The 12,078-nt window shown below is 36.8% G+C and overlaps 1 protein-coding gene across 1 annotated transcript; it reads right to left on the minus strand.

Moving 5' to 3' along the window:
- Positions 1-517: 517 nt before the first annotated feature.
- On the minus strand, positions 518-12,042 carry LOC136236313 (ATP-binding cassette sub-family C member 4-like). The gene is made up of 29 exons (XM_066026450.1): positions 11,838-12,042; positions 11,676-11,786; positions 11,174-11,291; positions 10,836-11,126; positions 9,585-9,674; positions 9,371-9,534; positions 9,117-9,242; positions 7,936-8,185; positions 7,559-7,783; positions 6,820-6,867; positions 6,324-6,368; positions 6,085-6,276; positions 5,541-5,635; positions 5,405-5,491; positions 5,213-5,309; positions 4,883-5,167; positions 4,506-4,643; positions 4,415-4,452; positions 4,114-4,358; positions 3,983-4,062; positions 3,780-3,930; positions 3,498-3,728; positions 3,016-3,116; positions 2,574-2,774; positions 2,055-2,210; positions 1,487-1,576; positions 1,258-1,430; positions 842-947; positions 518-787 (listed from the first exon to the last, which is right to left on the minus strand). Exons 1-29 carry the CDS (start codon positions 11,918-11,920, stop codon positions 626-628), a joined length of 4,179 nt encoding a protein of 1,392 aa, XP_065882522.1. The 5' UTR covers positions 11,921-12,042; the 3' UTR covers positions 518-625.
- Between the last annotated feature and the right edge of the window lie 36 nt (positions 12,043-12,078).

Raw genomic sequence — 12,078 nt, forward strand, 5'->3', positions numbered from 1 at the left:
AATAACAATAATCAACAATAATTCACATTTAATTCAAAATTAGATGATGTGACTGGCACAATAGATATAATACCAAGTTCAATGATTGAAGTTCAACTAAACTGCCTTGCCATACCTTGGTACTAGTTAACTCAAATCCACAATGAAAAGCATTCGTTATGATGAGTAGCTATAGCAAGGCTGTGGGGCATGCATTGTATGGTACAATCACATTGTCATAGTACAGCTTATTATAAATTAAGTATGGATTAGAAAATAAGACAATGTTTTCTGACTTAAATCCACCAGCATAGGTGATGAAAAAGGGGTAGCTCAATTTGTTAAGATAAAACAATTGAATAGAATTTAAAAGTTCAAATTGTGACAATTGAAATCCTATTTATTGCCCACTACACACCCACAAACAATTAATTCCATTTTAAAAAACTCAAAATGTTCCAATAGAGTACCCTAAAGTGTTCTGCTCAGTGTTTGTAATCCGTCAATACACATGCAGATGTGCAGTGCCGGGTAAAGGTTCAAACATATTATATGCATACCAGCATAAAGCAATAGTATCAGAAATTGTAAAATCTCATGATATTCATATACCTACAATACCAGGCCATAAATTATATACAATAATTTATTTCTTCTCATTTAATAAATAATGTTTCCTAGCCATCTCTGTCAATTTTTCAGATTCTTTAGTACCAGTTTGTGCTACGAGGGCTGAGAAATAAGATGATTTATTCTGCAACAACAAGTACGGCTCATCAAATTCCGCAATTCTTCCTGACTGTAACACCTGTACAACACAAGAAGCTCATTTTCACAGTTACATATCAGACCCTACACATACCAGTACTCTGTCAGAGTCCATTATAGTGTTAAGACGATGAGCTATTGTGAGTATAGTACAATCAATAAATTGTTCTCGAATTGTTTGTTGAATAATTTCATCAGTGCTATAGTAACAACAACAGTCATGAACACCTGCATGGAGGACATACCATACAGCCTATACACAAACTATAGTGATCAACGTGTTTATGTATAGAAATTTCATGTGATGCTGGGTGTTTTTTATTGTTATTTCATGATGCTTATAAAGTACTTGGTGTCCACTTTAGAATTTTCTTTATGTCGGTTATGCTTGTAAAGATAAAAGTGAAAAACATAGCCTTAGTCCTGCTTTTATAAGAATGACTTTGTAAATTGTACTGTTGACTAGTTTAAAAGGTTTACAACTAGAACTTATGTTGCTAAATGACTTACTTTTGGTCAACATTAGCTGTTGCTTCATCAATCACTAAAACTTTATTCTTCCTCAGCAAAGCTCTAGCTAGACACACCAACTGTCGTTCACCAACACTGAAATTTGAACCTGCTTCTAACACTTCAGCATCTAGACATCCATCCAGTCCTTTTATCAACTTCTTCAGTTGTACCTGTATAATTGTGGTACATGTGTTAATACGTATTACCTGTACAGTGTTAAACTGACCTGATCTAATGCTGTCCACAAGCTGTTGTCATGGTGTTCATCAAATGGATCTAAATTGTATCTCACAGTACCAGAGAAAAGTACTGGATCCTGTGTAAAATGATTTAGTGATGTGTGTATAGGCCGGTGATATACAGCATATATAGACTTAGTAAGCTGACCCTGAATTGAAATGACTGTTTAATTAGAGTATTTCGACTTCAATGTATGAAGAATGAAACAAATTACATCCGCTAAGATACTATACTGATAACTAGTATCTTTGAAGTATAAACCACTTCAGAACCAGTGTTATAAGTCAGAATATAACACATAGAAACTGAGGAGAGCTGAGCTTTTTTTTGTATCATTCTAACACACTACGTTAGTTGTTAATACTTCAAAGATAGCGTTTCCAGTGTCCTTTAGCAACAAATATTTGCAGTCCTAACTCCTAGTGAAAATAAATACACAAGATCTCAACAAATTACAAAGAAATTGTTATTATTAAGTATTCACAGCCAACAGCACAACCAGCACTGCAACACAAATGAAACAAATTTTTTATATGTAAACAATTATTAATTACTTGTGGGATGATTGATAGTTTTGATCGGAGGTCATGTAGTCCTAAATCAGTAATTTGTATTCCATCAATTTCCAGCACCCCATCTGGTTCTGCTATTCTAAACAGAGCTGAGAGAAGCGATGACTTTCCTGCACCAGTCCGTCCCACTATCCCCACCTGCAATTGTAAAAGGAATTATGACACAATACTACTGCAGTTTCAAATGCTTTGATGAATTAAATATCCATGCACTAAACAAAAGAAACATGACCGTCAGCACTGTCCCACTGAAATTCCTTGAGATTAGAGTTTGATGCCAAAAGAGGCCAGGAATGCCCATACTGTATTGTATTATGGTTAATTTATCAGGACAAGTACTGCTATAATGGCAGGATTTTTGGGGATGCCATTTTAAAAACAAAGAAGACATTTTTTCCTACCTGATAATGCAAATGACAATGTGATTGTCTCTATTACACAAGTATTTTGCGTATGGGAAACTGGTAATGTATTGTGTTGCAGCTACTATAAGTTACACACCTTTTCACAAGACTTAATGTCACAAGTGACTGATTTCAGAACATAAGGAAGGTGCTTAGCATATCTGAACTGTAAATCATCAAAATGAATTACTCCCTTTTGTGGCCAATAGCTTGGTGGCTTCTTCTCAGCAGGAACAGTAACCAGTGGTCCTTCTGGAGGTAACTGTCCATATGACATAACCCTCTCTGTGGACACCATCTATGACATATTCACCCATACATTGACCAGTGTTAGCATATCATAGTAACATGCAGAATGTATTTACAGTGTGTGGTACACATCAAGGCATTATAACATGGAACAGTCCATACACACAATGGTGGTGCATATACTGTGGATTTTCTGTCTGTTAGAACATTGTGTACTGCGTACTTGAAATGTGTACTACATTAATCACATGGACTATAATGCAGTTTATGTACATACATACAGTACATACCAATCCTTCCACTTCTGTGCTGAGGATCACCACATACTGAAACAACCCAATCAGTGATACAGTGTAGACTAGTGATAGTCCCACCAGAGCTGGATCAAGTGCTAAAGTTGATACAGATGATAATAACCCCAGATATTTTATAATATCACATTATACAATAAAATTCACAGATATTTTCTTTGTGGAAAGATTAGGGCAATTTTATATAGGGTTGACCATGGTATAAGGAACTGTTTACCACCCAACACTGCATGCACACATGTGTGCTGCAGTGATACCTGTACCAAAGGGTATGTAGTTTATACATACCAGTTGTGTTTGATGAGCAACGGTAATATATGTAAAGTCATGTGCAACAACACATTACTTAGCAGGCCAGGAATATATTGCTCAGTGACTAGAAAACATAGGCACATTGTTACAAATAAAATGAAAAACTACTAGTGCAATACTACATGTACCACAATGTACAATACACTTACAGCTTGCCAGTGGTACTGCAGCAAATGACACAATGGTCAGATATACTGCAACAAAGAGGTCAATTCTCATGCCAAACAATCTTGAGCTGGCCACATACAGGTACCAGCCCTTAGTGTGCTCATTCTGGTAATGATGAAACTGATCAAGAAATGATGAACCTTTCCTAAATGACCTGATTGTAGTGAGGCCTTGTAAAGTAGCAGAAATGTGTGAGAATAGTGGACTACGAGCTACAAAAAGTGACAATAGTAAAATAATATGCGCAAAAATTGTTACCATACCTAGTGCCTCCAGTCTTTTAATTTTTCTAGAAGCAACAACAAAATATTGTCTGAACAGTATAAGTGATATCAAAGTAAATATTGCTGGTATCACGACCCATGGGTTGGCTATCGCTGCCACGGTGAATATAGAAACTACCCTCAATTGTAGCTGTAGTAAAGGGATCACTATTATTGTAATATTCTACAGTGTTATAACTCACATTAGTGTATTGGTATGACTCGTATGGCAAAACATCATCTAGAAAGCCAATATCCTTAGAGAACCTGTTGATAATTCGACCTGTAATAATAAGGATGGGTCCTGCCCTACAAAATTCCATTTAATTCTCACCAACTGGGTTAGTATCAAAGAAGTGTACTGGTGTTCGCAAAATGGCTGCAAACATTTTATTGTGAAGTCTCCTAGAAGCTTGTAATACAATAAACAGGTACAGGTATCCCCTGAGGAAGGCAAGCACAATGGCACTAGTGACAATTCCTCCAAATATGGCAATCCTCTGTCTAGCAGTTAAATCATAATCACAAAATTTATCATCAAATGTTGAATTTGAGCTACAAGAATCACCAGTCCTTGCCCTGAAATGATAAGCAAGTATTTTATTTTAAGATACCAACTCAACATTAAACCTTACCATTCAGACAGCCACCAGTCACCAACAACTATATTGCCCTTCAATGCACACACATATAATATTTCTAAACTTAACAGAGATGTGTACCTACTTCAGTCATGAAGTATACCAATATCAATAAACTACTCAACAAAATTCCTCCACCTTCCTTGTAGTATTTAAGATAAGTAAGTAGAGAAATCCTCCCCTGAGCCTTATCTTCCTCTGGTACAACATTATGCATTGTTTCCTGTAGTATGAGAGTAGATGACATGTACGGATGTCCTAAATATAACGTAACTTGGTGTAAGCCAAAAGGCACAATTCCATATTGAGTGGAACTTGTAATTTCATTTGCGCTAAGCAAGGCAATGATAAGGACATGAAAAGCAGCAAGGATATCTATATTCCAGTTCTCTAAGCATTTGAATGCATGCCAACCATGCAACTGACATTTTTATACACCTAGTTTCATTACATGATGCGTACCTTATGTACATCTTGTGTGGATACAGCCGTGTGGATTGACAGCTTATCATCAGATTCTGATGTATCTCTCAAGTCCACTGTGCTACCCTGAATGTATCCTTCACCAGTGGGTGTGTTCGCAGTCAGCCTGTCACTTCTTGTGCTCATCAGTCGGTCAAACACTGGAGGACTTTTAAAACGTGCCTCTGGATTTTCTTTCTTGTCTTCTTCATTCTTTAACAATTCTGATGGGTCCAGCCCACGTCTTACAACCTCATCAAATGTGCCATAGTCTTGCACAGTTCCCTAATATCACTATTCAAATTGTGTGTAATTTTGAAAACAGCTAACCTCTCGGATAACTAACACAGCATTAGCTCGTTTTGCATAGTGTAACTGATGTGTGACTAGGATGACCAATTTGTGTCTCAGTAGCCCAGTAATACAACTAAACAGTAATATAACAGGTCACTATTGAGTCTGTAGAGTTTACACACGCACGCATGCACGTACGCACGCACGTACGCACGCACACACACCAACTTTTCAAACAGCTTTCTGCTAACGTTAGCATCAACTGCACTCAGGGGATCATCAAGAAAGTACACATCTGAATCACGATATACTGCCCTAAAGTACAAGCCAATATGGTAAACTGAATGATAAACTGGTAGTGAACCTTGCAAGGTTGACCCTTGCTTTCTGTCCTCCACTGAGTGTCACTCCTCTCTCACCAACCAACGTGTCATCTCCATATGGCATATCATCAATATCCTGCCAATTTATATTGTCAATAATAATAAAATATCACCATATACGTGCTAAATAAGTTTCTTCCTGAAGTAGAAAACAATCATTTTGTGTGCCTCGCTCATGATCCCTAACCAAGATTCAACAAAATAGTAATGCTTTTACATCTACCCTCAAATATTTTACCACCTAAAGATCACAGTTCAAATAAATTATATGCCTTTAGTACCTGACAGCCATAAACACTGTAACTCGTATCTAAAGTTGTGAGTACGTACAGATGTGCATACATACAAACTGAAGAAACTGACTAAAGTGTTGTATTAAGCTCTTTAATAAGTGATGGAACCTGACTGTAACTGCTCAAAGATCTATACACCCTGAAAATGCCATAGCTAAAACAAGCCTCAGTAGTTGTTCTTAGTCACATCAATAGTAACTGTGGATGGGAATCCTAGAACTATATACTACACCTTGTTTAGTGAGCACGCATCCACCACACGATTGTACCAGCTCTCAATGAATGGTAGCCCAAACAAAATGTTCTCCTTGATGGTACCAGAAAATATCCATGGCTCCTGACTGGCATAAGACTCTGACCCATCAATGTAAACACTTCCCTGTAGTGGCTCCAGTTCTCCCAGTAAACAGTGGAGAAGTGAGGACTACATAATAACTAGTAAGACATTACGAACTGTACAAATTTGGTTACCTTTCCAGATCCAACTGTTCCTACTACAACTAGTAATCTGCATGACTAAAAGACAACACCACAAAGTGTGTAACAGATAAGTACTAGCCATCAATATTATCGGAATGGAAGTACAAGTACGTACAATGGAACTACAGTTACTGTATAGCAGGAATTTTTCGAGGGGGAAATGTTTCGTGGATTGCCATCATCTAAAATCGCTTCTTCAGGGTGTCTATAATACTTAAACAATGGCAAACTGAGGGAGGAAAATTTTTGTAGATAGCTGCTAATCCATGAAATCTCAAAAATTTTCCCTCTCAATAAAACCCTGTTATATAATATTTGAATTGTGAACTGAATTTTGCTGTTCTACTAGGATGCCTCACATTGTATATCACAGAACACAACTTTAAATTTTGCCTCCCAAACACAAGTGGTCCCCCAGGGGTTCAGGTAATGAGGTTCCATTGTATATACAACTGCCAGAAAGTATTGAAATTATCAGACAACTCACTTGATCAACTTGGAAGTTGATCTTGTTAAGCACAAGTTTATCAGAATTCTAAAATGTATGATTGCACAGATAAGACAGATCTGTCAAACAAGTAACAAACAAAAAGCCTGATATACAGGCTATATTGATCGACTCATGGGGGGAGGACATAACATTGATACGTACATCACTATTGTTATTAGGCAGGTTATATAGAACCAGTAGTCCAATAAAAAAAACAACTTAGGTAACAAAAGTGAAGAAGAAACCAAAGCTGCCTAATGCTAACTGAGGTTTGCCTGTTAAGCACAATGATATCTTTCACTGTCTGTATGAAGGTAATGTATGAAGGTAAGTTTATAGTGAGTTCAAGGCAAGTCTCCATCCCTAGCTTGCCTCAAACTCACCATAATCGGCTTATCTTCATACAACTAGCATTTGATAGTTGAATAAAATGGATGGACTGCTGGTCATATAGCTGTTCTAGCTTGTAAACTGGTTCTGGCATATTATCCACTTGGTTATTATTAACTCTTGTCGAGACCAAATACACTTTTCATTTCTGCTCTATTCCTCTACCTCTAAAATGAAAAACTGTTTTGAATAAAGGTACATCCATATCTACTACTTGTTTAGGCACAAATGTATGGATTAAAATGTTAAATATAAAACAAGTTATTCTAAGATCTTTGACCTAATTTCCCTCCCCTATATATACTGTGTCACAGATATCTATCACATATACATACAGAACACATACTAGTGACCAAGAGGCTGACAACTGGTCCACAACAACTCTTCTGTTAAAATACACTGCAGGCTTAGCCCCAACTTCATTGTCATATATGTTATCCAGTGACCCATGCTTGGTGAGTTGAAGGGAGGTTGGCACAGTATCATTAAAAGTATCAACAGCAGAAGACTTGTTAAGGAAATTTTCTGTTTTATCACCAGACCTGTCTAATTCAGGTAGCAGCAGTAGCTTCTACATGGCAAAGAGATTACTTAGCATCGTGCGTTCTGTTAGAGTATATTTAAGAAATTCTTTACTGTTGAGTCATATCATAAATATTAAATACGTACAAAATGTACATGCAGCTCATGTTTAGTATCAAGATATGTGCAGTACATATGTACCTCAATACGTTTGACTGCAACTGATGCTTCTGATAGTGCAAATAAGCTAATAATCATAAAGAGAATGAAGTATAGTCTAATATAAGTGTAAAAACCGAGGGCAGTGAACACCACCCTTGGTGTCATTTCACCTCCCATGCCTGCAAATGTTGAGAAACTGACAAAACTCAATAGTATTGTAGTAAAAGCAAAGAATGCATAGTTGCCAATTCTGATCACAGCTGCTTTGGTGATGGCAAAAGATTCTACCCTAAAAAAATAACATGCATGATTATTACCAAACTAGCAGTGTATCAAACATGTTATTACGTCTTAATTGGAATACCATGGAAACACACTTCAAACATCTAAGACTTCAAATGTTGCACAAAATTATTCATAGTAGTGTGGATTTCTCACTACCTAGCTGTATAGCACATAGAACAAGGCATACCAGGGGCAGTGACCAAAAATTTATATGGCCAGACACAGCTATTGACACATACAAGTACAGCTTCTTTCCTACATCAATTCGATTATCAGTGGCAGATCTAGATGGGTTTCTGGGGTTTTGACAGAAACCCCCTTTAAATTTAGTTCAGTGGCAGTCTAAATACATAACATTGTTGTACTGACAATTTGTCATAGCAAACAACTATATATCACTGTATTTCAGTAGCATGCATGCAGTTGCACTTAACTAACACCATTTATAGCTATTAAACCCTCAGCAACACTTCACTTTTCATCTCCCACTGCATTGAAAACGATAGAGATACTCTAATAGAGCAGTCATGTAACTTCTCTAATAGAGCAATCAAAGCTACAGCTTGTAGTCATCATATTGCCCTATTGTTAGCTATAGTAATTACAGTTTAAAGCATTGGATTTATTACTAAAAATAACCTAAAATCTGATCTCAGAGCTTCTAAAATCTCAAAATTTTTCAGAGAAATGTCTTATTCAGCTATACCAACTTTCAGAAACCCCCTTTTAAAAATGCCTAGATCCGCCACTGATTATGGAACAATTTACCTAGGAACAATTTAGATTCTTTTAAGGAACATTTAAATAACACTAGATTGTAACTTAGCCTTAATTATTACACCTATTGTAACATACTCACTCATGTGAGTTCTACAATTATTATCTATAATAATAATAACAATATATTATCATTACTTATATCTGTATGGTCTTACTTCCTAATTTTTTGGACATATTTCTTAATGGCATACTCCCAGGCATACATTTTGATCACTCTAATACCAGTGACAATTTCACTCATCACCCTCACCCTTCTGTCTGTGATCTTAGCTGAGCGAGATCTGAAATGTAGTCACATATGAGAAGAAAATAAGGAAACACCAACAAGCAACTGTGTATTGACAAGCACTGGTCATATGACTAAAAAGTTTCAAATACTACACTTACAAATATCAAATTACTTGTATACCTGAAATATGAGTACAGTCGAGCAAACCCATATTGTATGGGGAGGAGTAAGAGTGGCACAGACAGTGCTGTAAGACAAGCGAGTCCAATCTCACGCCACAACAGGTAGGTGATAATTGGGAAAAACACAATAAGCACCCACAACTCATGGATGAAAAGGAATGCCTGAAATCATCAGTCAGTTGTAACTTCATCATCAAGTTCACAAAACTTACAAGATCAAATCTTTGTACATCATTGGATGCCAAGTTTACAATATGTCCTGAAGACAACTTTCCTATTGTAGTGTGGCTCAATCTTAATACCTACATAGAACAGAAGGCATAACATGGAAAACACATGTATCATTGCAGCAAAGGAAAACTGATGTGGGTGTGCAAGAGACAAGTGTGCATTAAACAGAAAAAAAAGAACACATTTTCACACTGGTTGTACTAAAACAAGAAATCTATAGTGAACATTTCTCCAGGGAGGGACACCTAATCTGAGCTAAATCAGCCCAGTGATTTTTGAGATATGCACCTTTAAAAGTTAATCTTATTTTCTTTATAACTTATTATCACTCATACTTTGCATAGCCCATAAACGCCATAACTGGTGCATGCATTATTCAATTATTTTATTGGTACCTGCCCTTCTTGCAGGATCATTAATTTTACATTCACGCTATCCACAATGACAAAAAGTGTACTGTAGCATGTATGGTGATATTGCCTTACATTCCATCATGCAATGCTCGGGTTGTTTGGTTGTGGCTTTGTCAGGAATGTAGCTCAAGTTTTCCTCTACAGCAATGCCTTCAGCATTCTGTAGAGAACAAACGAAAGCATGCAACAACAAACTTGGAGTTGCTAGATGATGAGAACTTAATTAATTTTGTTAAAGGCCCGTGTTGATATACACTTCAGTTACCGAGTTAGTAATGTCATGAAGCAGACGGACGGACGGATGGACAGAAGCTTAGATTTGGAGAGTACAAAGAGCATAAAACAGTATATTCACCAAAACTGGATAATGTATTGCCCGTTTATGAACAAGCACAAAGTTAATGTATACTGCCAAATTATGCAAGTATAATTTTTTTTATTTTTTGCCAAAGGGTAATTGAAAAAATCAGTTTACAGATAAATCATGTAACTAAAAAATTCCACTATGTCATAGATGATAACAACATTTTTTTAAAATTTGACCATTCTATTAGAGTACTAGTGTTGACTGCTCTATTGATTAAGTGTTGAGAACCTCCATTGCCACTATGCAAAGTTGGTAAACAACACAAAGGGTCTGGTCCTGGCATTCAGTTTAGGCTTGATCCGAAGATTTGTGATATAGTACACACATGCTGGTGATGATAACAGAACGTGTGCCTGACAATAAAATGTTTTATTTGAGCAAATCAATGCAGGTTAGGATTAAAGATCCGGCGTACTATTAGTGTTACAACTTGTACAACACATAAAACTAACCTTCTCATAAATTGCTCCAGTGGTAATAATTCTACACATCATTCCCATTTTGTAGGCTAGGAAGAAAGTATTGGCTCTACTAACAGCATAGAAGAACACTAGTGGCACAAGAGATAGTGCATAGAGATATCCATTCTGTACAGTCTCATCGATATCACGTTGTTTAGCCTGTACTCCAAATGTGTCATTTTGTAAACGCAGTGACCTGAGATCTTCTTCTAACACTTGCTTGTCTCGAAAGAACTCAGCCAAATAACCTGTTGCCACAGACTGACCAAATACTAAAGAAATCTACAAGACATAGATTTGTAATACCCATAGTAAACCTACAAGCATACCTCTGTACCATACACGACTCCATGTAACAGTAGCCGCCACCATACACACTTTGCCAGAGCCACTAATAGTCGAGGTTTGAGACCACGTTTACGTCGCTCCAGTTCTTGATTCCAGTGTCTACAATGATATCATATTTGAATAAACGTACAGTGGAATCTCTCTCTCAGTATACAACAAAGAAAAAAATCCTCCAGGATACTGCAAAAGATTTTGATCCCAACAGGTTTGGTTCCATAAAACAATTTTACCTATGGAGAGGAAAACCTCTCCTACATATAGCAAAAACTCTGAGTCCCAAAATGTTTATGAGAGACATTCTGCATAATTCAAAATTTACTGTTTGCAACTGTTCAACATTTAGACACGCAACTGTTTAACTAACTGCATTTAGACATGCAAGCTGGTACATATCTAAATGCAGTTAGTTACATGCGTTCTGTATGCACTGCACAAACAAAAATGTCGACTCCCATTATCCAAGGTATATGTGCAAAACTGCACCTGTTAAACTTCTTCAGTAGAGACTGTGAGGCCATGGTGGAAGGGATGGGATACAGATCTTCATGACGAAGTTCTTCTCGATATCCTTTAAACAACAATGGCTCCAACCATCTAAATAAAGCAGTATAGTTAAGCTGTTCAGTTGTATTGATACGGACATACAAAAACAGTAGTCTGGATATTAATGAAGGTGACTTCCCACCCCGGGCAGGGAACTGCACCGTGCCCTCCCTTTGACTTTCCATTGTTCACTCTCGCTTCGTCACGTCATCTTACCAGAGCGATCTTACTAGAATGTAAATGCGCAGGATGAAAGTATTATAGCTTAACAGTGATAGATTCCGTAAATATCCCAACTCCTTAACCCCACGTGACCTGGATTATAATTTTCGATTGTGGCAAA

Source organism: Dysidea avara, chromosome 10 (assembly GCF_963678975.1).
Source record: "Dysidea avara chromosome 10, odDysAvar1.4, whole genome shotgun sequence".
Taxonomy (NCBI): Eukaryota; Metazoa; Porifera; class Demospongiae; order Dictyoceratida; family Dysideidae; genus Dysidea; species Dysidea avara.